This window comes from Zootoca vivipara, chromosome 1 (assembly GCF_965207765.1).
Source record: "Zootoca vivipara chromosome 1, rZooViv2.hap1.1, whole genome shotgun sequence".
NCBI classification, from domain to species: Eukaryota; Metazoa; Chordata; class Lepidosauria; order Squamata; family Lacertidae; genus Zootoca; species Zootoca vivipara.
In genome coordinates, this window is record NC_142582.1 from 4,489,877 (window position 1) to 4,507,652 (window position 17,776).

Genomic DNA, 17,776 nt, shown 5'->3' on the forward strand with positions numbered 1-17,776 from the left:
CCTGTATCCCTTGTCCCTCACATCCACCCCCCTCCCAGGCTCCTCTCCCCCCCTCCCTAGGGGCTCTCTGCTTGCTGGGGACGAGTGAAACCCCAAGAAGTCTGTGGCATCCGAGCCTGTGGGTGTAAAAATTTCCCCCCAATCCTGCGATCTTTCTCCTTCCCCCTGAGAAGACGGGAATCCCAAGAAGTCAGTGGCGTCAGAGCTGGTGGGAGTAAAAATGTTCTGCCAGTCCTCTCCTGCCTCTGACGTAGTCGACCTCGGTGAAACCCACACCTCTTCTTCCGTATCCTCAAATTCCGCTTCCCATCTCCATGGAGAGCTGCTGCCTGCGATCCCTTCCTCCCGCCCTTCCCCCTCTCCCTCCCTTTCCATGTGCCAGGGCTTGGGCCTGTGGGGGAACAGGGCGTGGAACTCTTCCACTAAAAATTCCTCAGGTACTTCTGTGGCCGGTAACCACTCATTGTGGGACGGCGGAGTGTCCTCCCATGCTATCAGGTACTCCAGCCCTCTCACCCCTCTCCTTGAGTCTAAAATCTCAGTTGCCTCATTGAGCTGTCGGGCGTCTCCCGTCTCCCCCCCTCCCTCTGGAGGCTGATCGCTGTCCCTGAACCTGGTACTTTCCCTGTACGGCGACAGCAGCGATCTATGAAACACTGGGTGCACTCTCATGTCCTCAGGCAGTGCTAGCCTGAAGGCTACCGGGTTGACCTGTTGCGTGACCGTGAAGGGGCCCAGCCTCCTGGGTGCTAACTTCTTGCATCGCCCCCTGGTGGGAACACCTTCCGAGGATAACCAAACCTTGTCCCCCACCCTGATGACCTCTCCCGGTCGCCTGTGGCGATCTGCCCCCTTCTTGTACGCTTCCTTGGCCCTCTCCAAGTGTTCTCTGAGCTGCTGGTGCACCGTCTCCAGGTCCTCTGCCCAATCCTCTGCCTGTGGGCCCTCTTCCTCCTCCTCCCCCTCCCTCTCCGGGAAAGATCTGAGGTCGCGCCCGTAGTTGGCCTTAAAGGGCGACACCCCTGTGGAGACGTGCACCGCATTGTTGTAGGCAAATTCTGCCAGTGGCAGGCGATCCACCCAGTCCGTTTGCCTCTGGCTGACGTAACATCTCAGGTACTGCTGCAGAATGGCGTTGACCCGCTCCGCCTGTCCATTGGTCTGCGGGTGCCGAGCCGTAGACAAACTGACCTCCACCTGCAGGAGGTTCATTAGCCGCCGCCAGAACCTGGAAACAAATTGGCGGCCACGATCCGAAATAACTCTTAAAGGCAATCCATGCAGTCTGAATACGTGATCCACAAACAGTTTGGCCGTCTCTTCTGCCGAGACCGCCCTGGCACACGGTATAAAGTGGCACATTTTGGACATGAGGTCCACCACCACCAACACTGCGGTCTTGCCCCTGGACGACGGCAGGTCTGTGATGAAGTCCATGGACACTACTTCCCACGGCCTGTGCGGTGTGGCTAATGGCTCCAGCAAACCTGCTGGTGGCGCTCTGACCACCTTTGCTCGCTGGCAGGTGTCACATCCCCTTACATAATCCCGAACATCCTCCCGCACCCCTGGCCACCAGAAGTGTCTCATGACTAGGTGAGTGGTTTTGTCCCTTCCGAAATGACCCGCCGTTGGGTTGTCGTGCATCTGCTTGAGGACCTTACCTCTCAGCTGTTTGGTGGGAAGGTACAGGGCTCCCCTGTAAAAAAGCAAACCCCTCCTTTCCTCAAAGTCTTTAGCCTGCTCCCTCCCCCCTCGCAGCTCTCTGAAGATGCGGGAGGCAAACTCATCTGCTGCCGTCAGTGCTGTGAGTTCTGCCTCGCTCACCACTGCTGCTCCGCAGGACCATGCTGATGGGGGGGAAATGTGCCTGGGCGCTGGTGGCAACTCATGCTCCATGTACTCTGGTTTGCGGGAGAGGGCATCCGCCCTGACATTCTGCTCCCCCGGGATGTAGTGGATGGAGAAGTTGAAGTTCGAGAAGAACTCTGCCCACCGTATCTGTCGCTGGTTGAGCACCCTGGCCGTTCTCCAGAACTCCAGGTTCTTGTGGTCTGTGCACACCTGGATGGGGTGCTTGGCGCCCACCAGGAAGTGTCGCCAGTGCTGCAAAGCAGCGTGGATCGCAAGAAGTTCCCTATCAAACACCGTGTAGTTGCGTTCAGGCTGTGTCAGCTTCCTGGAGAAGAAGGCACAAGGTCTCCACTCTCTGTTGGCGTCCAGTTGCAACAGGATCGCTCCCAACGCCCGGTCTGAAGCGTCTGTCTCCACGCGTAGGGGCGCATCCTGCAACACATGGAACAGGTTCTGGTCAGACGCGAACACCCTCTTGAGGCTTTCGAACGCTGCTTGCGCCTCTGGCGTCCACCTGAACTTCTGCTTGCCTCTCAGGCAGTCCGTGATGGGAGCCGTAACCCGCGAGAAGTTCTTGATGAATTTCCTGTAGAAATTGGCGAATCCTAGGAGGCGTTGGGCATCTTTGCGCGTCCTGGGGCTGTGCCAGTCCAGGATGGCCTGCACCTTGTCCTTGTCCATCGCCAGTCCCTTGTCTGACAGTTTGTAGCCCAGGAAGTCCACTTCCCTGGTGTGAAACTTGCACTTCTCCAGCTTCACATACAGGTGGTTCTCCTTCAGGCGTTGCAATACCTCCCTGACATCCTTCACATGTTGCACTGGGTCAGCGGAATAGATAAGGATGTCATCCAGGAAGACTAAGCAGTTCTTGAAGAGAAGGGACCCCAGGACGTGGTGCATGAAGGCCTGGAAGCATGCTGAGCCCCCTTGCAACCCGAAGGGCATCACCAGATATTCAAAAGAGCCCAGAGGCGTGAACATCGTGGTTTTCCACTCATCGCCTTCCCGAATCCTGATCAAGTTGTACGCCCCCCTCAGGTCTAGCTTGGTGAAAATCTTGCCCCTGCGTGCCGCTGTCAGGAGATCGTCCACTCTGGGCATGGGGAAAGCCACTGGCTCTGTCACTGAATTGAGCCGTCTGAAATCCACCACAAGACGGCGCTGTTGCGTGTCTTTCTTGTCCACCCAGAAGACCGGGCTGCCCCCTGCTGCCTTGCTTTCTCTGATGAACCCCCGTTTGAGGTTCTTGTCTATGAACGCACGCAAATCCTCGAGTTCCTGATCTGACATGGCGTACAGCTTGGCTGGGGGTATCGTTGCCCCTGGCACCAGGTTGATCTGGCAGTCGAAAGACCTGTGTGGGGGTAGGTGGTCGGACTCCGCTTCGCTGAAGACCTCCTGCAGGTCCCAGTACTGCTTGGGTATCGCCTCACCCCCTTTGACATGCATGGTGGCCACCGTGGCTATTGGAGGCCCCTCCCCTGGTTGGTGCTGCATGCAATGTTCCAGACAAAAGTCCGACCCAAACGTGATGCATCTCTGGTGCCAACTTATGGAGGGGTCGTGGCGCGCCAGCCAGCTCATTCCCAAAACGATGGGGGGGGGGTCTGAGATGGTTGTGACGTTGAAAGCCAGTGTCTCTGAGTGCCTTCCCACCATCATTCTCATGGGGGGGGGGTTGATGAGTGATGGCCCCTCCCAGCAACTCTCTGCCGTCAATGGTGGCTACGTGCAGGGGAAAATCCAGCTGCAGAAGCTGGATCTGGTGCTCTTCTGCAAAGTTTCTCGAGAAGAAGTTGGCTGAGGCACCACTGTCAATTAAGGCGAGGACTGTCAGGGGATAGCCATTTGGGAGCGTTAGCGTGACTTCTAGAACCACTCCTGCTCTGGGAGGGGTGGGCTGGCTCTGCTCCTCTCTGTGCGGGTGGGCGGGCTGGGGCTGTTGTCTGCTGACTGTGCCTGGCTGCTGCCCCTTGTCTCCTGCAGCCAGGCTGTCTCGTTTCCCTGCTGTGGTGCTGCTTCAGTGGGGGAAGGTACAACCGTTCCCGCCTTTCCTTGCCACTCTCTGCGATGAGGGCAGTCTCTGACGCGATGCCGGGGGGAGTTGCAGAGAAAGCAATTCCCGCCTCTTCCCTCCTTGCGTCTTGGCGCCGCCGGGGTTTGAAAAGCCCGCGCGCGTGCTCCACCGATCTCCATCGGTTCCGGCTCTGGGCTTGGTCTGGGCGGGTCTGGGGGCGGGCCCTGGGGTGGGGTTTGGTGATGTGGTCTGTCCTGGGAGCGTGGGAACCAAGGTTTTGCTGCGCGCGTCGCTTGTTTGTCATACCATCTGGATTCCTGTCTCACCCCCACCGCTAGCGCCGCTTTGCTTAACTCATCCATAGTCCGCGGTCTAGGACCTCTTGCCAGCTCATCCTTAACGTCTGCGTGCAAACCCAGGTAGAAGGCTGATTTCACTGGCTCACTTTGCAGATCCCACCCCAGTTTGTGCACCAGCATGGTGAATCTCGCCCAGTAGTCCCTAACTGTCGATTTCCCTTGTGTTAAGTTATGAAGCTCCTGTTTAGTGGCCTCCATTTCACTGTCACTAGCGTACATTATTTTTAAAGCTTCTAGAAATAATTTTGCGTTCTTCATGCAAGGATTTTTTTGCGCGATGAGCGGTCTTACCCATTCCCGGGCGGCCCCCGTCAAATGCTCTATGATAAAGGAGACTCTGTGCGCGTCATCTGGGAATTCTGCTGCATGCAATTCCAGCGCATAATTTATTTCTGTCTCGAATCCTAGGTACTCCCTAGGGTCGCCGCTAAACTTGGTGACTAGGCTCTGTCCCCTTCTCACTTGGACTAGCTGCGGCTGGGGTGCCCCCCCCACCTCTAGCGGCTTTCTCCTCTTCCAACTTTTTCTGCAGGTCCAATACCATCACCCTTAGCTGTTTCTCAGTCTCCTCTTTTGTCCTCACCTGGTCCACCAGCTTGTTCAGCTCCTCCTGCGCCCCTCGCGCTTCCTCCTGAGCGGCATGCAATTGCTGCTGTGCCTGCGCTGTGAGGTTCCGTAGCTCCTGCTTCGCTGCTTCGGCCTCCAGCCTCCAATGCTCAGCCTCTTGAGCGCTCATCGCTGCACTCCGAAGTAGCCAAAAAAAGATTCGGAGGTTGCTGTCAGAGGGCCTGATATGGCTACTCTAGAGTAACGACTCCAGCATGGTCTTTTAAGGCTTTTATTAAGTGCTGATTATTTACAGTGTTCAGAGCAGTAAAAATGCATCCTTAAGGTGAGGTGTCAGAACCTCCGAATGGCGATTGGCGCGTTTTCTTCCAGCACCAAAGCTTTGGCAGACCCAACCTCTTCCCCCTACGTTTGCGTCGCAATTCGGGAGTTGGGGGGATTGGCCTCCCCCCCGTGCGTCCAACTTCCTGTCCCACCTGCGGCATGGGCTCCACAACCTTGCCTGAGCCTCGGACACCACTTCCTGACTCTCCGCTGGAGGCAGAGCTCTCCTTACTCTCTCCAGCGCTTGGGGATGGGCTGGAACTTAAGATGGGAGGGACTTCCCTGTATCCCTTGTCCCTCACAGAACTATAAGATAAAAAATGGACAATAAGGGTAGTGGAAGTACAAAGAAGCTATAGAAGCAAGAGTTTAAAGAAGAAAGGAGTTAGGTTTATGATTTTAGAATATAAGATTTAAAGTTTATATGCATAGATTTATAGCAAGAATTTGGTTGTTAATAGTTATAAGGAGTTTGGTTTTAGAAAAAGTAAAGAGTGATGAAGATGAGAGCGCTGTAATAGTTACTAATAGAAACGTGGATGGGGGGGGGGAAGTCACAGGTTTAAGAATTACATTAGTAAATGTTAAATGAATTTTTTTCTTTCTTATATATTTTTTCATTTTTTCTTGTTGTATTTTTCTTTTCTTTTTTCTTGTGAATTTTCTATTTTTGTTTTGTATTTCTTTCTGTTATATGTGTTATAAAACCAATAAAAATTATTTTAAAAAGAAAGAAAGAAAGAAACTACTGAAGGGGAGGTTTTATTTATTGTGATTTCACCATGCTCTGTATTAAAAAGCAGAGACATCACCTTGCCGACAAAGGTCCGTATAGTTAAAGCTATGGTTTTCCCAGTAGTGATGTATGGAAGTGAGAGCTGGACCATAAAGAAGGCTGATCGCCGAAGAATTGATGCTTTTGAATTATGGTGCTGGAGGAGACTCTTGAGAGTCCCATGGACTGCTAGAAGATCAAACCTATCCATTCTTAAGGAAATCAGCCCTGAGTGCTCCCTGGAAGGACAGATCGTGAAGCTGAGGCTCCAATACTTTGGCCACCTCATGAGAAGAGAAGAATCCTTGGGAAAGACCCTGATGTTGGGAAAGATTGAGGGCACTAGGAGAAGGGGACGACAGAGGACAAGATGGTTGGACAGTGTTCTCGAAGCTACGAACATGAGTTTGACCAAACTACGGGAGGCAGTGCAAGACAGGAGTGCCTGGCGTGCTATGGTCCATGGGGTCACGAAGAGTCGGACACGACTAAACGACTGAACAACAACAACAAAATTTCTTTCTGTTATATGTGTTATAAAACCAATAAAAATTATTTTAAAAAGAAAGAAAGGAAGAAACTACTGAAGGGGAGGTTTTATTTATTGTGATTTCACCATGCTCTGTATTATCTGAAAAGGAAAACATTTATTTAAAAAACAGGACTGCACAGCAGCAATCTAGTCTCCTCATGATCAGTGGGACTTATTCCCGAGCCGACGGTGCATAAGATGGGCTGCAATCCTATGCACCCCTTGCATCCAACTTGTACCTAGAGCTCTGCACAAGCCTGCGCCAGAGAATTGTAGAGTTGGAAGGGACCCCTGAGGGTCATCTAGCCAAACCCCTGGGGCAATGCAGGAATCTCAACTAGACCATCCCTTACCAATGGCCATCCGTCTTCTGTTTTTTCCCTCAGCCAGGACACACAACAATGGAGACTGGAGGTGGGTAAAAAGATAAATTATGACAATGGGGCAGATTTGTCAGGCGCGCACATGTAACGTAACAGGGAGCCAGCTCAGATAGAAAGACATTGGGAGAGGGGAGGACAAAAGAATACCAAAGTCCGCCCATTTTATCCTACTTGGGATGGTGACCCTGCTCCACTGAATTGAAATTTCAGCCTTCACGACATAGGAAAACAGCCAAGAAAAAAAGCTATTTTCATGGAGGAGGGTCAAGATATTAACTGATATGCATGAAATTTCATATATAGCTACATAATCCCTAGTACAGTAAGATAAGAACTTTGGAGCAGGCTTTTTCTTTTTTAAAGTTTTTTATGAACCTAGTAGGGCAGTAATTGTTCCTTGATAATTTGCCACCCCCTCCATGATGGAACCTGGGGCAGATGCCCCTCGCCCCCCTTCCTACGCCCCTGCTCACCAGGTCTAGCACATATGCCCAATGATCAGGGCTGATGGGAACTGTAGTTCAAGCAATATCTGAAGGGCCAAAAAAATTCTATATCCGCCTTACTGGGCCTTCCATACACTATTATTTGGACATTACCACCACTAGACAAATGCTAACTCTAGGGCTGCCATACTTCCAGGTTTTCCCATAAATATTCAGTATGGGATTTGTCCTCTGGAAATTGCATCTGGGGGGAATTTCCAGAAATTGGAAAAAAAAAGTCTAGGAAAACCCGGATGCATGGCAACCCATATCCGGATTTTCACTTTTTAAAATATGGCAACTCTAGCTAACTCCTCTGAAGCCTGTGGCAAATGGGCTTCAGTGGAGAGGATTATCCTGTGTCACTCTCAAAAACATAAGATCAGTTGTAAAATAAAAGGCATGCAATGAGGCAATTGCATGTGCTGTTATGCTGAAACCACAAACTAAAAAAAATAAATATATCAAAGATGAACACATGACCATTTATTTGGCCATTCTGCCTCCTCCTGTGAATACTGAGTAAGCGCATGCATTTGAAAAGCAGTCTTGCATCTAAATCCGAAGCATATTTATTCAGAAGTCAAACATATTTCAAGGGAATGGACTTCAGTGTAAGTATATACAGCATTGCAGCTTTTAGAATGAAAAAAACCCAGCTTGAATAATTTGATGTGTGTGCACCTACAGTTCAGCTGCCTGCCTTCCATGTATCTGCGATTAATTTATATAACTGTAATTACAGCTTCTAAAATTGCACCCCTCACTCTGTTTAATCAACCCTCTACTGGCAGTTTCCATCTTTTCTAATTAAGTTACTGAGGATGTCAAGCCATGATTCCAACGCAGCGTTTAATGCCAGATGCAATATTCTTTATCAAAATAATATGCTAATCTGCAAAATCATCAGCATACAAAAGCTTGCTTCATTTAATCATGTTAGGTCATGAAGGATACTCTGCAGGGGGAAAGTTGGTATCTCACTTGAGAATGTCTTAATGGGCTCCTTCAGCAGGAAGGGTGGGATGCAAATCATATAATAAACAATAAGCAATAATAATTGTGCATGGGTCTGTGGGAAGAGGCACATCAAGCCTTCTAGGTTCTGTTGACTCCACAAAGAAATGAGTGACCTTGCTGAGAAGACAACACCTGTTTATTAGCTTCCCCCAGCTACGCCACTGGGGAGTTGCCAGTATTATTTGCTTCTGAACTCAACAATTCTGTTGCCACCTAAGTACCAGGAAGTTAATACATATATATATATATATATATATATATATATATATATATATATATATATATATAGTCAGGGGGAAAGAGGTAAGAAGCTTGACTGCTGCAGTGGAATTGTAATTGCCCCTTCCTCCCTGTTAAATATTTCACCCTCCCCTTCTGCTTTGCTCTGGGTTTGGGGGTGAAATACTTTAAGAAATTTGACCCAAAGAAACATTAACAGAGAACACAGTAAGGGGGTAGGTGCCCCCAGGGCACCTGTCAGTTAAACACTGGTTTTAAAGAATGTGATATTAAAATAGCTGTTTTAGTGCTGAGCCAAAGGGGAATGCTATCTCACGAAAAGGTTCATCAGAAGTGGCACTTCTCTCTCTCTCTCTCTCTCTCTCTCTCTCTCTCTCTCTCTCTCTCTCTCTCTCTCTCTCTGCAGGGGGGATATTAATGCAGAAGCAGAAGGTCTGCAAAACTATCCATTTATGATAGTGGTCAGGTCTAATTCTAAGGGGCTTTCTTTATCCCTAGAACTCATTAGCAACCTTAAAACCATGGAGCCACCTGGAATGAACAAAGACATAGGATTCTTATCTCATTATAAGCTTTCCTTAGCACCTCAGCCCTTGCTTCCCCCCCCCCAAGACCAATTGCAGTCGTTAACAGTCGTTAACAGTCATCAACAGGTTTACCACTGCTATCAGCCCATCACCCATTCCCATCACCCCCACCCTCTGAATATACATAAGGGTCTGGTGGATTCTGTTTCAGTGTATCTGACGAAGTGTGCATGCACACGAAAGCTCATACCAAAATAAAAACTTAGTTGGTCTTTAAGGTGCTACTGAAGGAATTTTTTTATTTTATCCCTAGTGACACTGACATATAGATAAATATGAGTTGCTACACAGTGTAGTGAAATAATCCCTTCTGGAGTGTGACCTCTGCTTCAGATGACTTTGGGAAGAATGGAACAAATGGTCCGAGGAACAGAGTAGGAAAACAGTAGGGATACAAATACCTGTGAATAGCTATGAAAAAGGTAGGCTCAACACTCTTTCCAGGGAGGGGAATACCCACCGAACCACTCCCTAAAACCATGAATACTGACCTGAAAACCGGATGACCTGGAGATCAGGTGGCCAGATGCAAAACAAGGCAGGGCTCATATGCCTAAAATACTTGTGTAGACAAGAAAATTTCAGCAGGTGTAGCTCTTGTAATGGAAGTCAATTCTGCTGAAATTCCGTCTCCTACACAATTATGGGGACCCAGGTGGCGCTGTGGGTTAAACCACTGAGCCTAGGGCTTGCTGATCAGAAGGTCAGCGGTTCGAATCCCTGTGATGGGGTGAGCTCCCGTTGCTCGGTCCCAGCTCCTGCCAACCTAGCAGTTCAAAAGCACGTCAAAATGCAAGTAGATGAATAGGAACCGCTACAGCGGGAAGGTAAACGGCGTTTCCATGTGCTGCTCTGGTTCGCCAGAAGCGGCTTTGTCATGCTGGCCACATGACCTGGAATGTCACAGTGGCCGGAGTGGACTACTTCAGAGTAACGACGCTACGCAGCTCTGCATTTTATTCTTTTATTGGTGCTGCGTATTTACAGTGCTCAAGTCATTGCTATTTACACGGAGTGATGTTGTCAGTCGGTTTCAGAACCTCCTAATGGCTTTTGGCGCGTCTTTCTCCAACACAAAAGCTTTGGCAGACCCATCCTCTTTCCCCTCCTCTTTCTGCGTAATTCCGGAGTTGGGGGGATGGGTCTCCCGCCCTTATTCGCCCCTTCCTGTCCCACCTGGGACCCTGGCTCCTCTACCTTGCCTGAGCCTCGGACACGACTTCCTGCTTCCCCACTGGAATCGGAACTCTCTCTGCTTCCCCCTGTGCTCGGGGATTGGCTTGAACTTAGGAGGGGAGGGACTTCGCGATATCCCCTGTCCCTCACATCCACCCCCCTCCCAAGCTCTCCTTCACCCCTCCCCAGGTCCCCCCCAGGTGTCGGTGACGACTGGAAGCCTAAGAACTCAGTGCTTTCCGAGCCCGTTGGTGTGAACACCTCCCCCCAGTCCTGCAAGCCCCCCCCTTCCGCCTGGGAGGACGGGAATCCCAAAAAGTCTGTGGCGTCAGAGCTGGTGGGGGTAAAAATGTTCTGCCAATCTGCTCCTTCCTCTGACTGGGTGGATCTCGGTGACACCCATACCTCATCCTCTGGTTCCTCAAACTCCGCTTCCCAGCGCCATGGTGAACTGCTCTCCCGTGCTTCCTCCCCCTCCCCCTCCCTTTCCATGTGCCAGGGCTTGGGTCTATGGGGAAAAAGGGCGTGAAATTCTTCTACCAGGAATTCCTCCTGTATCTGAGTGGCTGGGACCCATTCATTCTGGGACGGTGGAGCATCCTCCCATGCCATGAGGTACTCCAGGCCCCCCACCCCCCACCTTGAATCCAGGATGGCTGTGGCCTCATTGAGTTGCTCCCTGCCTTCCCTCTCCCCCCCTCCCTCAGGGGTTTGTTCGCTGTCTCGGAGCCTGCTGCTTTCCCTGTACGGTGACAGCAGCGATCTATGAAACACTGGGTGCACCCTCATGTCCTCTGGCAGTGCCAGCCTGTATGCCACCGGGTTGACCTGTTGCGTGACCGTGAAGGGGCCCAACCTTCTGGGCGCCAGCTTTTTGCATCGCCCTCTGATGGGAAGGCCCTCCGAGGACAACCAAACTTTGTCCCCCACCCTAATGACCTCCCCCGGTCGCCTGTGGCGATCTGCCCCCCTCTTGTACGCTTCCTTGGCTCTCTCCAAGTGTTCTCTGAGCTGCTGGTGCACCGTCTCCAGTTCCTCTGCCCAATCCTCAGCCTGTGGGCCCTCCTCCTCCTCCTCCCCCTCCCTCTCAGGGAAAGATCTGAGGTCACGCCCGTAATTGGCCTTAAAGGGCGACACCCCTGTGGAGACGTGCACCGCATTGTTGTAGGCAAATTCTGCCAGTGGCAGGCGATCCACCCAGTCCGTTTGCCTCTGGCTGACGTAGCATCTCAGGTACTGCTGCAGAATGGCGTTGACCCTCTCCGCCTGTCCATTGGTCTGCGGGTGTCTAGCCGTCGACAAGCTGACCTCCACCTGCAGGAGGTTCATGAGCCGCCGCCAGAACCTGGAAACAAATTGGCGGCCACGATCCGAAATAACCCTTAAGGGTAATCCATGCAGTCTGAATACGTGATCCACAAACAGTTTGGCTGTCTCTTCTGCCGAGACCGCCCTGGCACACGGTATAAAGTGGCACATTTTGGACATGAGGTCCACCACCACCAACACTGCGGTCTTGCCCCTGGAAGAAGGCAGATCTGTGATGAAGTCCATGGACACCACTTCCCACGGCCTGTGTGGCGTGGCTAAGGGCTCCAGCAATCCCGGTGGCGCTGCTCTGACCACCTTTGCCCGCTGGCAGGTGTCACAGCCCCGTACATAGTCTCGAACATCTTCCCGCACCCCTGGCCACCAGAAGTGTCTCATGACTAGGTGAGTGGTTTTGTCCCTCCCAAAATGACCCGCCGTTGGGTTGTCGTGCATCTGCTTGAGGACCGTACGTCTAAGCTGGGTGGTGGGCAGGTACAGTGCACCCTTGTAGAAAAGCAGCCCCCTGCGTTCTGCAAAGTCTTTTGCCTGCTCCCCCCCCCTTCTCAGTTCTCTGCAGATGCGGTTGGCAAATTCATCCGCTGCCGTCAGTGCTGTGAGTTCTGCCTCGCTCACCACTGCTGCTCCGCAGGACCATGCTGACGGGGGGAAAATGTGCCTGGGTGCCGGTGGCGCCTCCTCCTCCATGTATTCTGGCTTGCGGGAGAGGGCATCCGCCCTGACATTCTGCTCTCCCGGGATGTAGTGTATGGAGAAGTTGAAGTTCGAGAAGAACTCTGCCCACCGTATCTGCCGCTGGTTGAGCACCCTGGCAGTTCTCCAGAACTCCAGGTTCTTGTGGTCTGTGCACACCTGGATGGGGTGCTTGGCGCCCACCAGGAAGTGTCTCCAGTGCTGGAACGCAGCGTGGATCGCCAGAAGTTCCCGATCAAACACTGTGTAGTTTCGCTCTGGCTGAGTCAATTTCCTGGAGAAGAAGGCACAGGGTCTCCACTCTCGGTTGGCGTCCAGTTGCAACAAAATGGCGCCCACAGCTTTATCAGAAGCATCTGTCTCCACGCGTAGGGGCGCGTCCTGAACCACGTGGAACAGGTTCTGGTCTGAGGCGAACACCCTCTTGAGGCTTTCGAACGCTGCTTGCGCCTCTGGTGTCCACCTGAACTTCTGCTTGCCTCTCAGGCAGTCAGTGATGGGAGCCGTAATGCGAGAGAAGTTCTTGATGAACTTCCTGTAGAAGTTGGCGAAGCCTAGTAGGCGTTGGGCATCTTTGCGAGTCCTGGGGCTGTGCCAGTCCAGGATGGCCTGCACCTTGTCCTTGTCCATCGCCAGCCCCTTGTCTGACAGCTTGTAGCCCAGGAAGTCCACCTCCTTGGTGTGAAACTTGCACTTCTCCAGCTTCACATACAGGTGGTTCTCCTTCAGGCGCTGCAACACCTCCCTGACATCTTTCACGTGCTGCACTGGGTCGTTGGAGTAAATAAGGATGTCATCCAGGAAGACCAAGCATTTCCTGAAGAGGAGGGACCCCAGGACGTGGTGCATGAAGGCCTGGAAGCATGCTGAGCCCCCTTGCAACCCGAAGGGCATCACCAGATATTCAAAAGAGCCCAGAGGCGTGAACATCGTGGTCTTCCATTCATCGCCTTCCCGGATCCTGATCAAGTTGTACGCCCCCCTCAGGTCTAGCTTGGTGAAAATCTTGCCCCTGCGTGCCGCTGTCAGGAGATCATCCACTCTGGGCATGGGGAAAGCCACTGGCTCTGTCACTGAATTCAGCCGTCTAAAATCCACCACAAGACGGCGCTGTTGCGTGTCTTTCTTGTCCACCCAGAAGACCGGGCTGCCCCCTGCTGCCTTGCTTTCTCTGATGAACCCCCGCTTGAGGTTCTTGTCGATGAAAGCACGCAGATCCTCCAGTTCCTGATCTGACATGGCGTACAGCTTGGCTGGGGGTATCGTTGCCCCTGGCACCAGGTTGATCTGGCAGTCAAAAGGCCTGTGTGGGGGTAGGTGGTCGGACTCCGCTTCGCTGAAGACCTCCTGCAGGTCCCAGTACGGCTTGGGTATCGCTTCACCCCCTTTGACGTGCATGGTGGCCACCGTGGCTATCGGAGGCCCCTCCCCTGGTTGGTGCTGCATGCAATGTTCCAGGCAAAAGTCCGATCCAAAAGTGATGCATCTCTGGTGCCAACTTATGGAGGGGTCATGGCGCGCCAGCCAGCTCATGCCCAAAACGATGGGGGGGTCTGAGATGGTGGTGACGTTGAATGCCAGTGTCTCTGAGTGCCTTCCAACCGTCATTCTCATGGGGGGGGTTTGATGCGTGATGGCCCCTCCCAGCAGCTCTCTGCCGTCAATGGTTGCCACGTGCAGAGGAAAATCCAGCTGCAGAAGCTGGATCTGGTGCTCTTCTGCAAAGTTTCTCGAGAAGAAGTTCGCTGACGCCCCACTGTCAATTAGGGCGAGGACTGTCAGGGGATAGCCATTTGGAAGCGTGAGCGTCACTTCTAGAACCACTCCTGCTCTGGGAGGGGTGGGCTGGCTCTGCTCCTCTCTGTGCGGGTGGGTGGGCTGGGGCTGTTGTCTGCTGACTGTGCCTGGCTGCCGCCCCTTGTCTCCTGCAGCCAGGCTTTCCCGTTTCCCTGCTGTGGTGCTGCGTCAGTGGGGGAGGGCACAACCGTTCCCGCCTTTCCTTGCCACTCCCTGCGATGTGGGCAGTCTCTGACGAGATGCTGGGGGGAGTTGCAGAGAAAGCAATTCCCACCCCTTCCCTCCTTGCGTCTTGGCGCCGCTGGGGTTTGAAAAGCCCCCGCGCGCGCGCTATCAATCTGCATGGGTTCCTGGTCCTGACTGGCCCCAGGCGTGGCTTGAAAGGGTTGTTGGGGGAGTGGCTTCTCCTGCAACCGTGGGAACCAAGCCCGCTTTGCGCGCGTTGCTTGCTTGTCGCTCCACCGGGATTCCTGTCTCACCCCCACCGCCAGAGCCGCTTTGCTCAGCTGATCCATATTACTGGGCTTTGGACCTCTCGAGAGCTCATCCTTCACCTCCTCATGCAACCCCAAGTAGAACGCCGCTTGCATTGGGGGGGACTCAAGTTCCCACCCCAATCTGTGCACCAGCATGGTGAATTTCGCCCAATACGCGCGAACTGTCATATTTCCTTGGCGTAAATTATGAAGTTCCTCCTTAGTCTGATCCATATGACTATCGGACGAATACATCGTTTTCAAACCTTCTAGAAATAGTTTGACATTCTTCATGCAAGGATTCCTTGTTGCAATTAACGGTCTTAGCCACTCCCTGGCTGCCCCGGTAAGGTGCTCCACAATAAACGCTACCCTGTGCTCATCATCAGGGAACTCATCGTGGTGCAGCTCAAGAGCATACACAATCTCAGTCTCAAAGCCCTGAAATTCCCTCGGGTCTCCATTGAACTTGCTTACTAGGGTCCCGGCTCTCCTTCCTGGCAGCACTTGGACTTGGGGTGCCCCTCCCGCCTTGTTTTTCTCTGCATCCAGCTTGTTTTGGAGGTCTACCGCCACCGCCCTTAATTGCTGCTCTTTTTCCTGAAGCGCTCTCACCTGTTCCGCAAGTTGTAGCCGGTCGTCCTGGACCTTCTTAGTCTCCTCTTTAGCTGCCTTCAATTCCCCCTGCGCCTGCAGCGACAGCTGCTGCAGTTCTTGCTGGGCTTGCTCCGCGATCTGCCGCCATTTCTCCGCCTCTGACACGCTCATCCCGGCAACTCCAAAGTAGCCCAAAAAGGATTAGGAGGTTGCTGTCACAGTGGCCGGAGTGGACTACTTCAGAGTAACGACGCTACGCAGCTCTGCATTTTATTCTTTTATTGGTGCTGCGTATTTACAGTGCTCAAGTCATTGCTATTTACACGGAGTGATGTTGTCAGTCGGTTTCAGAACCTCCTAATGGCTTTTGGCGCGTCTTTCTCCAACACAAAAGCTTTGGCAGACCCATCCTCTTTCCCCTCCTCTTTCTGCGTAATTCCGGAGTTGGGGGGATGGGTCTCCCGCCCTTATTCGCCCCTTCCTGTCCCACCTGGGACCCTGGCTCCTCTACCTTGCCTGAGCCTCGGACACGACTTCCTGCTTCCCCACTGGAATCGGAACTCTCTCTGCTTCCCCCTGTGCTCGGGGATTGGCTTGAACTTAGGAGGGGAGGGACTTCGCGATATCCCCTGTCCCTCACATGGAAGCTATATGCTGGCTCCCTCGGCCAATAATGCGAGATGAGTCAGGGGTCCCTTTACCTTTACCTTTACACAATTATTACATATTGAGGAGTGCTGCCTTCTTTTGCATCGGGTCATGCAATGTGGAGAACATATGACATTCCATTCCTCTATTCCTATAGAATCTTGGAGGCTGGGCACATGACATATTCAGCTGTAGTGTCATTCATAGATATATTCTACCCGAGGTTACTATTTACTTTAGGGTTTAGAACTTACCTTCATGTTGAATGTGGCATGGTTGCAGGAATGCATGTGACCACAGAAGGTCTGAGCACACAGCCCCTTTAAAAAGAAAACACACAAAAATCAGAATAACAAATCAGACAATCACATGTGCTGTATAACTTCTTTATAAACTTGTTGAGTTTTATTTTGTGCTGTTTCAGCTAGATGAATGGGTGTGTGTGCAAACTGGTAATATGTTATCCTTGTGTACCAACCTTGTGTACCGTACCAACCAACTCTTCCCCTTTCTAGTTGCCAGACCTTAAGCAATTTGATCATATTCCTTTTGGCCGGAGGGGGGGGGGATCAGGTAGCAAAAGATGGTAGTAGCTGGGTTCCTACATCATCTCCTCAGAAAAGTCACCTTATACTGCAGAGGATATCGTCTTGAAGTGCCGGATTTATGTATAAGCTAAACAAACTATAGCTTGGGGCCCCACTCTCTTGGGGACCCCCTAAAAATTTAAAGGAAAAAAATGGATGTACATTTCCAGAATATAAGATAAAAACAAATAAAATAAAACCTACATGCAACAAAAGTGTTTTGTTTTGTTTTGTGTAGGCTCCTATGATATACGTAAGTAATGAGACCCGCCTGCTCACCTGCTCCCTAAAATATCATTGGTTTGCTCATTTCTATATATGGGGTGCTTACATTCTGCATGGACTGGTTGCATGGGAATATGTGCAAATGGCTTTAGATACCTATTAGGTCCATAAATTACCATCTAGCTTATATTCAACACAAAAAAACAGTGACAGTTTGTTTTTGACAAAGGACAGCTGGACATATAAAGGGCCCCATTATCTTCAATAGCTTAGGGCTGCATCAAACCTAAACCTGGCCCTGTCTTGAAGGGCTTGGTGTTGTTGCAAAACCCTGACTGACGTTCACCAGGCAGTTCTGATGAGGAAGTGTTTCTCTTTGGTGAAGCTACTCCTTATAACCAAACTGTCCCACACCAAAATTACTAGAGAAGAGAATTTTTGTCGTCTTTTTCACTACCACCTCATACATCTTCAAACAGCCTACAGTGAGCATTCAGCACAATTTTTCTACCACTTGTTATGGAATGTTATGGTTATGCGATATTTGTAATAATTGAAAGGAAAATGGAATAACAATTTAATAATAATAATAATAATAATAATAATAATAATAATAATAATAATAAAGTGACACTGCATGTTTTGAACACCTATCTGCAAATATGGGTATACATTTTTTCTGAACAACAGCAGATTTTTTCTAAATTGCTATTTTGCAGATTAGTTTGGATCCTAAGCATGCTGCACATTGTTCCTCATTAAAGATAGTCAATGGCAACTGTTCAAGTAACTTGCATACTGTGTACAACCAAAGTCATATATTTACTTTAAAAAAACAGGAAAGAATTGGGTTGGAACAATGATGAATAATATACATGTAATTAAGAGAAGCTAAAGTTAAGTATATATATCTTTAAGGGGAAAATAACCATTATTTTATGAGGAGTACATTGCTATAAATCTAGCATTAGCTACTTGATAGGAATAATCATGTAATTTATGGAGTAAAGCTAATCTTGTTAATTGAAGTGAAGGGGATAGCCAAGGTACTGGTAGAGATGAGTATACAGCTCATTTATCTTCCTGCTGTTAACTCTTAACTCCC

At 50.8% G+C, this 17,776-nt stretch overlaps 1 protein-coding gene across 3 annotated transcripts in view; it reads right to left on the reverse strand.

Moving 5' to 3' along the window:
- SPAG16 (sperm associated antigen 16) overlaps nucleotides 1-17,776 on the reverse strand; it is a 403,304-nt gene that overhangs the window by 128,647 nt on the left and 256,881 nt on the right. For all 3 annotated transcript variants that reach the window (XM_088667222.1, XM_035138897.3, XM_088667194.1), the window contains one exon: nucleotides 16,114-16,179. In XM_088667222.1, coding sequence (XP_088523348.1) covers nucleotides 16,114-16,179 — 66 coding nt within the window. The remainder of the gene's footprint in view (nucleotides 1-16,113; nucleotides 16,180-17,776) is intronic.